The sequence below is a fragment of the Peromyscus maniculatus genome, chromosome 19 (assembly GCF_049852395.1).
Source record: "Peromyscus maniculatus bairdii isolate BWxNUB_F1_BW_parent chromosome 19, HU_Pman_BW_mat_3.1, whole genome shotgun sequence".
Taxonomy (NCBI): domain Eukaryota; kingdom Metazoa; phylum Chordata; class Mammalia; order Rodentia; family Cricetidae; genus Peromyscus; species Peromyscus maniculatus.
This window is the reverse complement of record NC_134870.1, coordinates 11,553,734-11,572,148: the sequence shown is the minus strand read 5'-3', so window position 1 is coordinate 11,572,148 and position 18,415 is coordinate 11,553,734. Positions and strand designations below refer to the sequence as shown.

The window sequence follows — 18,415 nt, the reverse complement described above, 5'->3', positions numbered from 1 at the left end:
AGCCTTCTCTGCCTCTGTAATGGCTGGTGACGGGGGAGACACTGAGAGAAGGTGACAGACAAGGGATTTGGGAGGGTGTTTTGTACCATCAGCCAAAAGGCAGAGGGGCAATTACTCATTTCTAATGTCCAACTCATACATGATGCTTTCAGATTTTGATACTGAGCCTTACTCTAAAGCAGACTTTGAAGTTACCCAGTGTTTAAAAAGTATGGCTGTGGTAACAGGAATATATGGATTACTGTTGGGGGAGTGAGGTCAAAGCAAGTAGGGTGTGTCCTGCATCGTGCTAGCTGTGGAGTGGCTTCAGGATGTTTCTATGGTTTAGAATGTAACACTCACTTCCTTTAGGCTTCTTATTACTGCAACAGTGAGCTAAATTTCAGTACATTATACATAGTTGTTAAGCACCAGGATAATTATATCACAAAAAGATGTTTGCTTTATGAATTCATTTAATTCCATATCTTTATTAGTGACCTACCCTGGGATATTTTAAGTTATTGTATTGTTTTATTTCCAGACAACTTTCATGAAACTTATTTTGCCTAAAGCAGGCACACAGATCAGTTGTTAAAAAAAATAAAATAAGACATAGCTCAAAAATAGGCATTGCTTTCTTCGTACTTTATGGCTCTGAAAGTCATTCTGAGCCTCTTACTAGTGTTTACTACACCAGCAAGCTGCAGGACTGAACATTATGTTTTCATTTTGATTAACTTGACTGCAGTTGTTTTTTGGATGCCACTTTAGAGCCCACTGTGGAATAAAATTAAAACATTCTTTATGATACAACAATTCACTTGCTGAAAATGGCATTTTTCTTCTATCCCTGAGTGGCAGTACGCTCTCCCCCTGAGTTTCCCATGTGGGCCCCAGGGCTCCGTTTGCTCCTTTATCAATGCATCTTCTGTACTATCTCCAGATTCCTGTTCCCGGAGTGCTAGTGCTCATTCCTGGCTTCTGGAAGGCCCCGTCTCCTCTCCAAGCCTGACTCATTCATCTCAGCAAAGCCCAGTGGCTCTGCTCTCCCCTTAAGGCTTCCTTCATCTCTGCTGATGGTCCAGGTCCACTCTAGATCACATCTCTCTTTCACACAGCCTAGTTCTTGTGCTCCCTCCCATGCTCCCTCCCACACATGAGCACACTGTGGGCTTCTTAAAGGACAGAACCAAGTCTCTTTATATTTCTACCAACTCCTCCATTGCCCGCTCACAGAAATAGAAAAGCAATACAGATAACGTGGGTGCAGACATCACAGCACATGCGCACCAACATACATCTACACACACAAAACATAGTAAATGAAAAATAAAAGTTTGTTGGACAAATGAATGAGGAATATTTTGAAATTTAAAAAGCATGCAGACAGCCCTCTCAGACATATGACCCCTTTCTAATACTTTTATGATTCCTTTAGTAAATTTTTTCCATTTTCCATAGCACCTCTCATATAAGTCACTGGTGATAAAAGTATTCACTGTTCTTGGTGGCATTGGCCGCCTCCTCCCTGCTGGATACCGAGGACTTCGTTTTGTTTGCTGATGTATGAGTCCCAAGTGCTCAGGAGCATGCTGGTTGTACTGGTTGAGTAAATGAATGAACCTGGAAGCCCACGGCCAGCTTCTCCTGGTTTCCTGGGTTACTGCCAGTGGTTTTCAAGGTACAGGCCAATGTCCTGGCAGAAGAGCAGGAAGGAATGTTGAGTCTCCAAAATGAGAGTTTCCCGAGTTTCCCACTTGCTAGCTGTTCAACCCCAAGCAAACTCCTTGACTGCTCTGAGGGTCATTTCCTTCCCTATTCAAGGACAGCATGAGCTAAAATTACAATGTTAGATTAACATTTAGGCCAAACAACAAAAGCTAAGGTCTGAAGTTCTCTGATCAGTTAATAGGTCAGACTTGGTTGTGATACCTTCCAATCTCAGTCATGTGTGTTCTCTGAGAAGTAGGGGCTATGTCACAGTCTCGTCAGTGAGAAGCAGAGGTCCTGCTTGAGGCCACACTGTGGAGATGGCACAGTGCTGCTGGCGAGCAGGTCTGCAGAACACACTCCCTGCATGCTCCCCCTTTCAAGGGGCTGCTGTGGTAGATACTGATTATCTCCTTTGGAGCCGAGCTTCTAGAGTTTTCCTTCCTGCCTTAATATGCCTAAGGAATGCAAAAGTTGATGAGTGGCCCAGGAGGTGTAATTATGAAATAGCCTAGTCCTCTGGAAGCATGAGGTGCAAGGGAATCTGGGAAACCCCACCCCACCCCTGCCATGACCTTCCTATCCTGCTAATGAACACTACTTCCAGGTCATTCCCACCCTCTAAATAAAGTATTTAAATCTTTGTTTTCTACCCCCAAAGATAAAATCTTCTTCCATTAAAACTGTTTCAAGGATCATCACAGTATTGGTTTAGAAGCCAGTTAGTTTATGGTTGAGACAACCGAGCAGTCATTACTGCCTTCATTAATGATTGGAAAAGTACTGAATCTTTTCATTTTAGAGAGGTCTGCAAATGCCATTTCGAAACATACAATTACATCACTAATAACTCTTAATTATTGTAGTAAAGTTAACATAAAAAATGAGGAAGGCTGTCTTCCCTATGAAGGAATTAAGCTCTCCAGATATTTTCATTGGGCATTTAAAATGACTAACCCAGAGTTAATGGGCTGGATTTTGTTGGCATCTGAAAAACATCTTCTACATTTCAAGGAGTGAGTTTCCCTTTTGAAATAGTTTGTCATCATTTCGGAAGGATAAAAAGATACTTCAGAGAGTATTAAAATGAGAAATAATTTCATTTGGATGCTATAAAGCTTCATTACGCTTAATTGATTGGGAGGGTTGGTGGCAGTCCAGAGAGAACTGTGGGTGAACGCGTGGGACTTAAAAGGAAATATATGCATTTAGTGTCAAGCACTCCTTTATCAGACTGAAGTTTATTTTTGATAGTTTTATTGTGGTGCTTAAGAACTAAGCTTTGGCACCCTTCTGGTCTACATTTGAATCCCACTTTTCCACTCATTAAACCTGTGAGTTTAGATACATCACTTCACATTTTGGATCTTGGTTTTCCTCACCTGGGAAGGAGCAATGCTTTCTTAGTAATGTTGTCTTACATGAAATGACATAAATGTCATCTGAACAGTGCTTGCTGTGGGCACTGAATGATGTTTGTCATCAAGCCATTTAGATATGATGACGTATGTGAATACCATTTTACCAAATAAATGGAAAAGTCTGTATGGAACCTTGTGTATAATTTTCAACTTGGTAAGGAAACTCTTTTTTCTTTTTATCTTTCTATCCTCCTTTTTTTTCCAACTCTAGGAATTTATATTGTGTTATGAATTATCAATTTGTTAATAAGTAAAGTGTGTGTGTGTGTGTGTGTGTGTGTGTGTGTGTGTGTGTGTGTGGCTGGAAGAGCAGTTTTTGTTTGTTAGTTTGAGAAATGGGGCTGACTAAACCCTAGATCCTTGTGGTCTAAGCTACTGTGGACTCCAACTCCAGTGGAACCAGGGGCCTGCTCATTGGCTAGACTCGCCGGTCAGTAAGCACCAGAGATCCTCCTGTCTCTGCTCCTCCAGTGCTGAGGATTGAATTTAGGTCCTCATGCTTATGAGGCAAGTACTTTCCAGACTATGCTGTAGCTGAAGTTTTCCTGGTCCTGCCTGGCCCACAGTCAGAACAAATCTCTCTCATCCACCAGTCCCGCAGCTGCTAGGACCCAAGTAAACACACAGAGACTTATATTATTTATGAACTGTATGACCATTAGCTCAAGCTTACTACTGGTTAGCTCTTACACTTAAATTAACCCATAATTCTTATCTATAGCCTCATGGCTTGGTACCTTTTCTCAGTTCTGCCTTGTCATCTTGCTTCCTCTGTGTCTGGCTGGCAACTCCTGACTCAGCCTTCCTCTTCCCAGAATTCTCCTTGTCTGCTTATCCCGCATATATTTCCTGCCTGGCTACTGGCCAATCAGCATTTTGTTTATCAACCAATCAGAGCGACACATTCACAGCATACAGAGCGACATCACCCATCATTCCCCCCATTTTTTTCTATTTAAAAGGAAGATTTTAACTTCAACATAGTAAAATTACATATAACAAAACAGTTATCTAGCAAGAATTACAGTAACAATATCTAGTCTATTTGTATTTGGCAAAATTAAAGAAGATATCTATCCTATATTTGTGAGTCTAAGGTTTTATGTCTACCTATCCCTTATCATAACCAAGGAAAACCATAATTATAACTATCTAGTCTTCAGCTACATCAAAGACCCCAGAAGGATATAATATTACCTAAGTAAACAGGAAATGCATTGTAAGCAGCTTCCAAAAATCTACAATGAGAGAGACAGCTGGCTACCTGGACAGTTACCCAAAGTTCTTCTGCAGTGTTAAGGCATCCATCTTTAGCCTACAGGCCTAGAGTCTCTCAGTTGCTTTTCTTTATGTTCTGTAGAATGTCTGGCACTTCCTTCTGTGAAGCAGGAACCAGAAGGACCATCTCATCTTGCAAAGTTCAGTGGTCACCTTTATATGGGTCCTACATGTCCAGTTTATACAACATTTTGTCAAGCAGTCTAGGCAAGAACAATTTCTTGCCCAAATGGCTGTTTTTGTCAAGAAGAAGATAAACTCCATATGGGATGTCTTCAACGCCCCTCTTTCTCTTTGAAGTAAATTGGTGCTGCCAGGAGCAGACATGTCTCAGTGTTCACAAAGTCTAAGTTTTTAAAACATTTTGAATGTCACATTCTGTAGGTTTTTGAAGTGTCTGAAGATTACCTACCTAACTGAATTATATCTATGTATACCTAGAAAGTTTAACATGACTATAAGTTTGACTACTATAGAAGACTAATTATTAATCTGTATTTCTTAATTATCCATTACAGTTTAAATGAGCTGCACAAACATAATCACTTAAAAAAGAATGGAAATATACACACAGTATAACAAAATTAACTTCAAATTTTTATCAATAAACTAAAATCTATAGCAATTTTAAACAAGTTGCTGCTCTTTAAAAGTAGATTCAATAATCTACACTTTCATCTTATCATATCTATCTATATCCTACATTTCTATATCATATCCTTTACTTTCTCTTTAAAGACTTTATTTTTTAAAAAACTTTATTTCTTTATATAACTGTCTATATTTCTTTTCCTCTCTCTTCCAAGCCTATGTATATTTTTATACACACTGTATACTGTTTAAGGTTTATCCCATCTCAATCCATCTTATTGTAAATCTATTGCTTTAAATTCCCCAAACCTGTACAAGTTTAAAGAAATTTGGCTGTAGGATGTGGAGTGAGCAGATATGAATTCTGACTTTCTTATATGAAATTGTATTTTCTAGGAGAATGCGTGGAAGGGCTGCGAGAGAATGACTACCTGCTGATCCATTCATGCCGGCAGTGGACCACCATCACTGCTCATAGCCTGGAAGAAGGTCACTATGTCATTGGGCCAAAGATAGAGATCCCCGTACATTATGCAGGTAAGACTTGGCAAGACAAGCAGAGAGAGGAGGGCTTGAAGAGCTGATTTTCTTTTTGTGTTTGCAGCAAGAAATAGGAATATTTCTTGTTTTATTTCTTATAATATTTCTAGCCTACCAACCTGAGAGCACACTGACTTAAAAGAACCAAACACTCCTATGTGGTTATTATTATTATTATTATTATTATTATTATTATTATTATTTTAATCAAGGATAGCTCCATTTTTGTCATAGATATTTTTAAAAAATGGAGCTGGGTGTTTATAAGATGAAAATTTTATGCAAAGATCTTCTCTGTGGCCTTGGAATTTTGGAGCACTATGTATAGCCAATCCATGAGCTCCACATCTGTGTGCATCTGAGTAACCAAGCACAACCTGAGCAATGCTTTTGTGAATGACCAGGATGCAGCAACTCCACAAGGTGCCATTGTGAGCATAGTACTCTGGTTTTAAAAGTATCTGTTTAGAAGTTTACATACCTGGGCACACCACTCCTCCCAATTAGTCTTTGAGAATATAGCACTGGCATGACCTCATTGCTGTAGTTAAATGTGGATGATGTCCACCTGTCACCGTACTTTAAACTGCATTTAGTTCAGGGATGTCATTGCACTTGGTTTTAGTTGAGTGAATTATGTTGCAACAATTGAACTTGTGATGTATAAATAAATAAACTTTGCTTAAATAAACTTTCAGTAGGGGTAGCTTATAAAACAGTTTTTAAAAAACAAACGTTACCATTTGCTATCTTCTGGATTTTAAAGTGTCACATTATATTATTAGCTTCTTATCTGTTATTTCACTTTTTAAAAAGTTATAGTAGGAATTTTAACCAATTAACTATAAATTGTGCAGACCTTGACTGCTGTTTTGGCTTTGACAGACTTGTCTACAATGCTAGGCAAGTTATTTATTTGAAAATGGAATCTTACCATATTCTAGAATGGTAGCAAATGGTATTTGTTCAAACTGTATTGAATGAATAAATGCTTTGGTAGATTTTTTGATTCTTAGGAGTCTTCAGCTTCTCACTAAATTTAAAAAAAATTCCTTTTCAAAAATATTATAGGAAAAAAGAATTTTTGTGGTCTAAAACTTTGTCCTTTAGAATTATATGTAGGCAGAGTTTTTCATCGGGACTACCAGCCAGCTCCCAAATAATCACACAGAGACAATATTAATTATAAATGCTCAGCTGATAGTTTAGGCTTGTTACTAGCTAGCTCTTACAACTTAAATTAATCCATATTTCTTATCTACTCTCTACCACGTGGTGGTACCTTTTTTCAGCACAGCATGTTCATCTTGCTTCTCTCCACATCTCCTTCTTCTTTCCCACACTCTCTTTTTGTCTGCAAGTTCCACCTAACCCCTACCTGCCCAGCTATTGGCCATTCAGCCCTTTATTAGACCAATGAGAGCAACAAATACTCACTGTGTACAAAGAGATTGTTTCACAGCAATTATACTGCTTAGTTATGAGTAGACTTTATGAGAAAAAGTAAGTGGAGCCTGCAGAAGGTGCTGTGTTTGTGAGATTAGGAGCCAGGCAACTGGGGCAGTGTTCATAGGAGTAGAGAATTTGAGAAGCCCTCAGGTTGCCCACATTCCCCTCTAAGAGGCTACACTCAAACAAAGTCGACTTTATTTTCAGCAGACTCAACTCTGGTTTCTCTCTTTATGGAAAACTGAAAAGTAAATGCCATCATTGTATGTTTTAACCTGGGCTGTGTTCTATCAGTCGACTTGAGTTTTAGAAGTTTTTACAAAACATGGTAGTTGGCTGTGTCAAGTCAGTCTTTCCAGAGGGCTGCTTCTCTCATGGAGACTCCCTCCTGCCTTGTCTTAGACCTGCAGAGTTCTAGCCTGATTTCCCAATCTTTCGACTCTAGAGAGTGGACATTCTGCTGTAGCTGGGTCTGTCACCTCCCTGTTTCCTGACTACACTGGACACTCTCCCATTTTCCCCATTGCTGGAATCACCTCCTTCAGTCATTCTGTGTCTCTGTTAGGGAGTGCCTTCTTCTGTCACAGATTAGCTTTGGATCTACTTACTGCATGTCATATTCATTTGACACATGTCATGGCTCTTCATTCATTTGCCACTTTCTTTCTTCCTTTTTTTTTGTTTTGTTTTGTTTGTTTGTTTGTTTGTTTTTTTGAGACAGGGTTTCTCTGTGTAGCTTTGTGCCTTTCCTGGAAATCACTCTGTAGACCAGGCTGGCCTCAAACTCACAAAGATCTGCCTGGCTCTGCCTCCCAAGTGCTGGGATTAAAGGTGTGTGCCACTACCACCCAGCCCATTTGCCACTTTCTATGCTCACTTATACCTTCCTTCACTGACCAGTTGTATTATACATCCTTTAACAAATAAGATAGATGTTAAAAATTTCTTGAGCATTCTATCAGTCTATAATTGATTGACTTCTTTGTGGAAATGGGTGTTCAGTCCAGGGATTGTGATCTTGGCTCCACAGAAGAATCAAGTAGAAGGTTCTGGAAAGACTGGTTGCTGAGTTCTACCTGCACATATTCTAGTTCAGTTGGTCTCAATGGTTGTATAAAGTGGGCATCAGGATTTTCTAGGTTTCTCCACGGTTAAAAATACAATTAAAGTTGGGGAAGGACATCTAGTACCAAATGATTTTCCCCCCAAACCAACAATAGGCACAAGTGTTTTGGGCTTATGCTTTTATACTGATAGCCATCCATCTTTCAGTGGAAGAAAGGTATGGCATGTTCAGATGCTAACTCTCTGTATGAGTAATGATGACGCAGGTAACGGATGGTGCCTGTAAAGCCGCGTGTTGCAGAGATACAGATTATCTTTAATGAAGTAGAACTGCCAATGCTAAATTGAAAAGCAGGGACACTAAGGACATACCACTTTACATTAATGAATAGAAAACAAATTAAAGAAAGAGAAACCTGAAATGAGGCCAAATGCTTTATGAGGTCATTTGCCGTTAGGCAAGAAAGACAGGGTGGCTGGTGATGAGTGTCAGTCCCAGTTTTCTGAGCTGTTTTCCTTGAGTTGCTTCAGCAAAAAGCTGGAGTAGAAGTTTGGAGGTCCATGTAAGTATTATTGACCTTTAGTTTGGGGCTCCATACCTTTTGACACATGAAGGCACTTGCATTTCAGAGTTTAAAAGCAAAGGATTGGCTCTCTTCCTTCTTGGCTGTTCCTCAGTGTGTACAGCCCTGACCTTGATCCCTAATACTGCAAAGGAAAAAAAAGTTTACAAAGACAAATTGTAGTGATTTTACTCCTCCAATCTTCTATACTAACAGGTAAACAAGAAGGCAGTTTGTTTTGGTTACATTTTAAAAACAGATTTATTAATTTTAGTGCAGTCACTTCAGTGGTTTTGGTGGCATATTTATAAAATGTTTTCTTAATGTTTCAGGCAAAGTTTCACTGTTTCCCAGGCTTAACTCAAACTCCTGAGCCCAAGCCATCCTCCTGCCTCAGCCTACTCCAGTATCTGAGGCTGTATGCATGCACCCCACACTGCTTATCTTACAGTGGCATAGAGTTTGTTTCCAAGAAGAGCTTTGTTAGAAAGCTCAGCCCTTGGAAGAAAGAGCATTAAAGTGTAGTGTGGGAACAAAAGCTGTCACTGTCATTGTTCTTGCTTATTTGAGCTCCGGCTGTAATTAGTAGAGAATATACTTACCCAGGCATGTAGTACTATTGTATTATTATTAGCTTCAGCATTTCATCTAAGTTAGGATTCATCTTTCATTCCTGGAGAAAGCTTAATAAGTACTTCACAAACACCTTCAGCACAGCACAGCAGCAGCAGCAGCAGCAGCAAAGCCCACCAGCCTCGTGATAGCCTCCTGTGATTTCTGTCACTTCTTCATTCTCTGTATTGTTTGGACAAATCCTAGGGATTTGTACCAGGGGGATAAACTACCTTTCTTCCAAAGAAGCCTGGAGGCTGTGCAAGTGGAACACCTTTCAAACACTTAAGCGCCTCCTGAGCACTCCACATACATTAACCGTGCCGATCCCCACACTGATCCCAACAAAATGCTTCTGAGTTCCTCACTCCTATCTTGGACTAATCAGAAGATGAACTGCTTGCTTTTCTGGTCATTGAATCCAGATGAGCACCAATACCCCTCAAAGTTGTTCTGGCTGCTGTGTGTGGTTTGCTTTTATTTCTCTCTCTCTCTCTCTCTCTCTCTCTCTCTCTCTCTCTCTCTCTCTCTCTCTCTCTCTCTCTCTCTCTCTCTCTGTAGTTGTAAGTTTCTCCAGTTCCACCTGGCCCTATGTTCCTCCTGCAGTTGCTTATAAAATAGTCACTCAGAGGGCTTAATATCATTTATAAACTGTATGGCTTATGTCAGGCTTCTTGCTAGCTAGCTCTTTCATCTTAAATTAACCCATTTGTATTAATCTATTTGCCACGTGGTCATGGTGTTACTGGTCTGCTGGCATCTTGCTGCTTCCTCGGCGGCAGCTGGGGTCTCTCCCTCCTCTCTTTTCTTCTCTCCATATCTCTGCTTGGATTTCCTGCCTGCCTCTAAGCTGCCTTGCCATAGGCCAAAACAGCTTTATTTATTTATTAGCCAATGAGAGCAATACATATTCACAGCATATAGAAAGACATCCCACAGCGTGTGTTTGTGTGTGTGTGTGTGTGTGTGTTGTCTATTTCATTTTGCTTTTTAAAAATAATCTTGTTTGACAGATTCATACATGAGCCTTGTATCTACATCATTCCCGCCCCTTCCTCTCCCTCCAGTTCCTCTCATGTGCCCCCTCCCAAATTCATGTTTAGTTATTGTTACGTGTATATGCCTATCTGTGTGTATGTATGTGCATGTGAATGTTCAACCTACTGAGTCCATTTAGCATTACTCATATATACATGTGTTTAGAGCTGACCTCTTGAGATTGGATAACCTATGTGGGAGCTTGTTCCTGGAAGAGACTGATTCTCCATCTCTCAGCAGCTATTGGCCACCTGTAGCTCTTCATCTAGGGCCAAGGCCATGCGGAATTTCTCCCATCCACATTGGCATGATAACTAGTGTTGTTATTATTGCTGATCTTTTTTGGGCAATCATATTTTGTCAGTTCCTGGATGCAGCTTCTAAACTTTGTCTTGAGGCCTCATCCTTATATCATTTACTCGGTTTGGCCCATTTTGGTCTCATGTTTTCACTTGTTTTTTGTGGTGATATATTGTGTCTTCCCAGGATATTGTGCACCCTAATAAAGCTTATCTGAGGATCAGAGGAAAAAGCCAGTCACTATAGTAAACATAGAAGTCATCAATTGTAGCACATGCCTTTTATCCTAGCATTTGGGAGGCAGAGATCCATCCAGATCTCTGTGAGTTCAAGGCCACACTGGGGAACAGAGCCAGCCATGGTGACACAGGCCTTTAATACCAGCACTAACCATAGAGGTCTGGAGGTCTGTACAGACAGACAGGAATTTATGTAGCTGGGCAGAGAGAGGAAGTGAGATGCAGAACAGAAAGGCATATAGGTGTGGGTATACAGGAAGTAGGTCTCTTGTCTGTGGATCTCCAAGTGGTAAGAACAGGGCTGGCTTTCTGGTTTTGTGATCTCTCCATTTTAACCCCAATATCTGGCTCTGGGTTTTTTTGGTTTTTTTTTGTTTTTTTATTAATAAGACCATTTAGCAGTTCATCCTACAGTTTTTATCATTATTCCCGTGCCCAAATGTGCATTCAGACATATATACATGTATCTCTACTTTGAATATTTGGGAGTAGACAGCTCACATGCCCTAATGCTTTACTATGCCTTTCTAAGGACAAGGTTATCTTCTGTTGAATACAACTGCCATACAGTTGGCAAGTTCAGGACACTCGATGCCTTCATCTACAGCCCATGTTCCAGTGTGGTCACTAGTCCCCACCAGTGTCCTTTACTGCATTTCTTTTGTCCAGGAGAGCATCAGAGCACCTAGTGTATTTCATCATCAAGTCTCTTCAGCTTGCTGTCATCTGCCACAGTTCCTTAGCTGTCTCTGTGCTGTGCGGTGTGGACATGTTTAAGGAGTACAGACAATCACCTCCTGATCAGATTCCACTTGGGCACTCTGTACAGGGTTGCCATGGATGTGACCATGTCCTCTTCAAGAGCCAATGCAGGAAGCCAATGACCATGTGCCTGTTACTAATCATACCAGTTTGATCATTGGCTTGTCTGATTTCTTTTCTCTATTTATTTATAGGTAGATGATAGATAGATAGATAGATAGATAGATAGATAGATAGATAGATAGATAAATAGATAGGTCTATTGCTTGGAAATTTGGAAGAGGAAACTTCCAGACCATCTGACTACATTGTGCCTCCTCCTCTGCATCTTCCTGCCCCTCCACTTCGCCCTGTTTGTGCAGCCACCCCCATGTTCGTCTGATGCAGTGTTGAGTGTGGTGTGTTGGGCACTGGTACTCTCTCAGTCCTCACCCTGCTGTACGGAAAAGCTGTTGCTACTTGCCTGCTTCTTTACATGCCTACGGATTACTGTTCTTATTGATGTTAATGCTCAAATTACTGCCCCGTGTCCAGGCAGCATGCTCTCTGTGTTCGTGTCTAGCATGCCCTGCTTTCCTGCTTAGGTCACAGGTGTTCCTTCAGTCCCTGTACTGCTGTAATAGGAGGAACAAATGCACGGCTCCTCACTCTGTGGTCTTTGTAAATGGAGTCCCGTGGGTTTGGGCCGTGTACAGCCTGGGAAGCCACACATATCCAAGAAAGTGCTGAAACTCAAGCTTCTTTTTTTCTTCTTCTGGCTTTGTTTTGAGACTGAGTCTATGCAGCCCAGGCTGATCGCTGAGCTTGAGATCCTCCTGCCTCAGCCTGGGATTACAGGTCATGTGCCACCACATCCAGTTCCAAACTCAACATTGCTAAGAAGTCCCAATTCTGAATCCTTCCATATTCTGTGACAGAGATTTCCATGAACTTTCTCATGTGAAAATAAACAATTTCCTACAGTATAGAAAGGAGCTGATTGTGTCCTGAAGTCTGCACTCTGGCGTGGCAGCCGTAAGACACTCCTTATGCTGACTTCTGAGATGATTCAATGTGCTTCAGACAAATAAAGACTTCTTTTGGAAACAGAGCTCTTTTGGTACAACAGTCAGTCCCGAGAGAGAATGTGTGCAGTCAGCACTGGATGTTTTGTTAACAGTAGAGAAAGAACTGCGTCGTGTTCAGAAAAGAGGCGGCCACTCTCCTACAAGTGCATTCAGAAGGCTTCACAGATGAATTTTATCTTAACCTTCTAACTTCCCATCGCTACCTGATGGGCAAAGGTTTCCTAAGAAACATGCAAGGCAGAACTCAGTTTCTCAGCATTCTGCATCCTCAGAACAACTAACTGGAAAGTCAGACCTGCTCAGTCACCCTGGACTGAGTGCCCACCCTGACCCTTCTTGCTCCCTGACTTACCCAGCTGAATGCATCTGTCCTTAAAAGTTTCTAGATGCCTTTCTACAACTTAATTCTAACCAAGGGTTCCTTCCTAAGGATGAATGATTTTCGCTTCACAGTTTACATGGCATTTAACAATTGAGTTTTGCCTTCCCTGCTCAGACTCATTGGTCCATAGACCCGAGTTATTACCTGAAAGGACATCTCATTTGTGTGACCCACCCCACTCAGAGCCTTAAATCTGACTTAGTATTCATAGCTTGACATCTGTTTTCTTTAAATGGAATCCAAACTTTGGATCACATAAAGACCTGGCTATGTCATACCATCTGAAACTGGGTGTATTGTCCCAAGCTCTAAGTCCCCGGGTAATAGAGATTTCCCTGAGACCATGTTGTAGAGATTGTCATAGATCTAAATTTGTTGTTGTTGTTGATGTTTTGTTTTGGTTTTGGTTTTTTGAGACAGGGTCTCTCTGCATAGCCTTGGTTATCAATGAACTGACTATGTAGACCAGGCTGGCCTCAGTCTTAGAGAGGTCTGCCTGCCTCTGCCTCCCAAGTGCCGGGATTAAAGGTGTGCTTTTCTCAAGAAAAGCAAAAGAAAACTGTCAACTTGGCATGGTAGCCCATATTTGTAACTCTAGCACAAGGGAGACTGAGCAGCAAGTTCATGAGTTCAGGGTCAATTTGGTCATATATAACAACTTCCAGGTTATTCTGAACTGCATAATGAGACCCTGTCTCTAAACACTAACAACAGCCAAAGTAGACCAAAAACATAAAAAGACATAGCTTTAAGAAACCAAAGAGCCTGTCTCTGGTGGGCAAGGCCTGTGGTCTCAGCTATGGGTGGTGGGGGAGGCAGAAATCGGAACATTACAAATTCAAGGCCAGCCTGGGTTGCAGACAGAGTTCAGGGCAGCCTGGGCTACTTAGTGAGACCGCATCTCAAGGTACAAAGTAAATAGAAGGCTGAGGATCCAGCTCAGTGGTGGAGTACTTGGTTAGCATGTGTGAAGCCATAGCTTCAATCCCAGTTGTAGACAGGAAGGAGAAGAGCAGGGGGGAGGGAAGGAAAGGGAATGTGAAATGCCTGTGTGCTGTGCTCCACCACCTCGGCAGGTAATGAGTGTGTTCATGAGAATTTAAATCACTCCGTGAGCTGCCTGCTATCATCGTGGCTGAACAGATTGCTCATGGGACGTAAGCATCTGAGATAAAGTCCAGCCACGTTAGCTTCTATTTTTAAATTTCTACCCTCCTGTGCATCCGGTCAATCTCTAAGAAGCCAGGATGATCTCAGTGCCTTCTCTCTGAGCTGCTCCCCGTGTAGAAAGAAAGGATGTTTGCACACACCTTTGGTAGACTTGCTTATGTAGTCTGCACAGCCACTACTCAGCAAAGCACCTGGGTTTATGTGGAAGTGCCTGTTTTTAAAGATGTAACATGTACAGTGTCTATCTCACAACAAAATTATCATAGTGTGCTATGTAATATACCCTTGGATTGTAATTACTGAGCAAAAGGAAATGTTGAAATAATTCATCCTCCTGAGTTACAAGTTTAATTAGCATGAATCATTAGTTTATAAAAGTAACTGCTAGTGTTGAACCACATTTTGTATACTTCCTTGCTCTGTTACAAGGGGAAATCTGTGATAAAATATGGAAAATAACAAGCTTTCCTTTGAAAAGTCCCGAGAACTGACATCCTAGGCCAGGGAGCATTTATCCCAGCCAGGCTAGCCATTAATAATTATTAGACATCAAACAAGCAAGCAGCATCCATGATTGAATTGCTCGGCCACAGTAAACAGTAACTTCAGGTAGTGCTTCGTATTCTCTAGGCACTCAGCAGCCTTGTATTGCTTCACACAACTTTCACAACAAACCCACCAAGGTCTCTTCTCTCCTTCCTTGCGGTTTGCAAATATGCAAATGTGAGCCCGGAATGTGAAGTCTCTGGTGATGTTACACGGCCCATAAATATGGTTTGAAGCTGGGACACATGGCTCCAGGGATTCTCTCGCTGTAATCTCTTGGAAAGTTCTAGAAGGCACTTTCTGTGTGGACAGGGTGGTCTATCCATCCTAGACCTGTTAGAACTAGCTAGTATGTTGGCTTCCTTAGGGTTCAACCTGTGTTCTGATTCCAGGGGGAACGTCAGTAGACAGAGTCAGTTTTTACCTTCTCACTGTGCGCAGTGAGCAGCAGCAGCAGCCATCTCCTCTTCTTAGAGTGATTACCAAGGAGAGTTTCCAGGACACCAAGGCCTGTAGATGGACTCTGGCTTGGAGTCCCAGGCGTTGCTGTGTAGCAGCTGAGGAAGCAGGTGGTCCTCCCCAGGGTATTCTCGAGGACTGGGACTGGGAAAGCTAAAGGATGAAGGCGTTAGCAACCAGTGGGCACTGGAGACCGCAAGTGAGGACCAGCGGTTCTCATCAAGACTTTGTATTCAAGGGGAGTCAGAGGACATCAGAACGAAAGCTTTTACTACTTCATTTTCAAAGAATAATGCAGTCTGAACACTCTACTGGGATGAATGGAGGAGAGAGAGAGAGAGAGAGAGAGAGAGAGAGAGAGAGAGAGAGAGAGAGAGAGAGAGAGAGAGAGAGAGAGAGAGAAAATGAGAATAAACTAAGTAATGCAATTGCCTGGTGTCTGGGAAGTTGTCCAGCAGGAAGGGATCTGTGCTTCACACCTCACAGTCACGCTGACAGGCTTAACAGGAGACAGGGTGACAAAAGGGAGGCCAGCAGGTTTTTTCCTCAAGCTTTGCGCAGCCCCATCACCTTCAAGCGAAGGTGCAAAGGGTGTGAAGACTGTCCACTTTTGTGGTTGGATTCAGGATGGACGTGACTGTCAGGAAGGGTGGGGACTGAGAGGGAGACCCTGCAAGGTGTGTCTGTTTAAACTCTTGGCATTTCTGGGCGGCCTGTCCTCTTCCCAAGAGTAGGGCAGGACTCTTGCTAGGACAAGGGTTGTACGAGCCAGAGTCACACAAGATAGAGGACGATGGCAGCTCCCACCCAGAAGCAAGAGCATGGGGAAGCTTGAGTCCCTCCTACGGCTTCTGTGTGGCTTTGGAGAAGGGAGGATCGATGACTCTCCATGTCTGAAGGAGACCAGGGTGGAGAGAAAAAAGCGGCAGGCAAAGGTTAGTGAAAGCTGCTTCTGCTTCTTCTGTCTGTTCCTCCGGTTCAAACAGCAGCACACCAAAGCCCACCCTGTTGGTAACGCCTCTTCATCTCCTCCCCACCCCGTTCTACTTATTTCTGGTCAGAGAGATAGTCACACTCAACTCAAAGCAAGAATGCAAACACTAGGTAAATAGCCACTTCCCAAAAGAACAAATTGAAGATTGCCACCAATCCTCGATACAGCTTGAGCCTGGCTAATCCACTTCTCAGGGCTTCAGATCCTAACCCAGGGTGCACTGCGAGTGGGCCCTGGCCTCAGTGCCTGCTCCTCAGCAGCACTCACAATGGCCCAAGGAAACTGATATCACCGTGTTTTACTGGTTTTGTTAGGTGTAACGTTGACGTCCTGATTATGATAGGAATTATCCTCATTTTTTAAGATAGTGTTATTAAAAGGTAAATGTAATTTTGATATAGACACACAGACTTTTTTGTTGTTGTTGTTTTGCTTTTTTGAGACAGAGTTTTTCCATGTAGTTTTGGTGCCTGACCTGGCCTCACTCTATACACCAGGCTGGCCTCGAACTCACAGAGATGCGCCTGGCTCTGCCTCCCGAGTGCTGGGATTAACGGCGTGCACCACCACCACCGCCCGGCTAGACACACAGACTTTTCATTTAGAAGATATGGAAAGAGACTATGAACCAATGCACTCGTAGTTATTTGGCATCATATGACGTGCCTCTTCTTGATGGCTCTATAAATCCTAATAAAATATCTCTAATACAGGGTGTAGAATCACTTGGTTGCTGTTTCCCAATTTCAGATTGTTTAATCTTGCACACCCTGTAGGTTGTATACTGTATCTACAAACAGAAACTCTAGGATCAAAAGAAATTCTAGGCCAAAGCAGAAATGACATGTGGGATTCAGGACAGGGGTGGCATGTGGGATTCAGGACAGGGGTGACATGTGGGATTCAGGACAGGGGTAACATGTGGGATTCAGGACAGGGGTGGCATGTGGATTTTAGGACAGGGGTGGCATGTGAGATTCAGGACAGGGGTGGCATGTAGGATTCAGCACAGGAATGGCATATGGGATTCAGGACAGGGGTGGCATGTGTGGTTGAGGACAGGGTGACATCCACATGAGGTTCAGAAGAGGGGTGGCATGTGGGGTTCAGAAGAGGGGTACATACACATGGGGTTCAGAACAGGGATACACATACATGGGATTCAGAACAGGGATGGCATGCACAGGGTGTTCAGAACAGGAGTAGCATGTGGGGCTCAGAACTCCTAGGCTGCTGCTCTCTGACCTTCTATTACATCCAGGTATTCAGTGGAAAGTAGGTACTGGAAGAGGCTGAGTTCAGATCCAGTCGAATGTAGCCTATGAGATAATGTGATCAATGTGGGCGAAAAGTTTGAAAAGCCGCCTGTGACCACGTTGTTAATGGAGTGTTTATAGCCCGGGTGGGAACATGCGCATCTCACTTCGTAATTTGATTTCCATGTTGGATTTGTACCTCAGATATTTTCAAAGGTTCCCTTTCAGCTCCTAGGAACAAATTTGAGCTTTTTCTCTTTGTGAAAAACAGACCTTCCAAACCAATTACATTGCTAGTAAAACCCTCTGAAGTCACTGGGCGCCGTTTCTTGGGATTAGAATCATGACTTTATGACTCACTACCCGGGGAAGTAGAGCGCTGGCCTTCTCTGAAGACTGACCCTTCTGGTAGTTGTCAATAGACACAGAACAGCAGGGTTCTGAGCTTGGCATGCACACTGCTGCCGTGTGAGGCAAAGAGGGATGATTCAGACACATGCATGTTAGTTCTCAGTAGGTGTGTGTGACGCAATGCCTCCTCCAGCTCGTCAGAGCTGCTTGACAGAACTTCCTGGGGTCTGACCCTCAGAGGGACTCAAGCCAGTGGGTGAGTGTAAGGCACGCAAACCAAACACAGAGTTTTTGTCTTCGGATGTTAAAAAATGGTTGTCAGGAAATGAAACGCAGTAGGACGTAGACAGGTGAACTGTTCCAGTCCTTCAGCCGAGTGTCCGTCCTTGGTGGCAAGTATTACTTCTAGTAGTCCTTCCCATTCCACCATCTCAGCCTTTCTCTGTCTGTAACCAGACACCATGTGTGAGAAGTCCAGTCCTGTCCACCCTGCCTTTCCTCTTTGCCCTCAAAAGCTCCTGCGTGCCTAGTCTTAGGGTCACTGCCTCAGTCGCAGCACAAGCCACCTGATTATGTCACCGGCTCCAGAGACCTACCTTCCTTCTTTCTCATTGAGTGTCCTATGTGAATTTTTTTTTTT

The 18,415-nt window shown here is 42.5% G+C and overlaps 1 protein-coding gene across 2 annotated transcripts in view; it reads left to right on the top strand.

The window, feature by feature from the left end:
• Garem1 (GRB2 associated regulator of MAPK1 subtype 1) overlaps nucleotides 1–18,415 on the top strand; it is a 181,833-nt gene that overhangs the window by 57,938 nt on the left and 105,480 nt on the right. For both annotated transcript variants that reach the window (XM_006970211.4, XM_042264353.2), the window contains exon 2: nucleotides 5,379–5,519. In XM_006970211.4, the coding sequence (XP_006970273.3) occupies nucleotides 5,379–5,519 (141 nt within the window). The remainder of the gene's footprint in view (nucleotides 1–5,378; nucleotides 5,520–18,415) is intronic.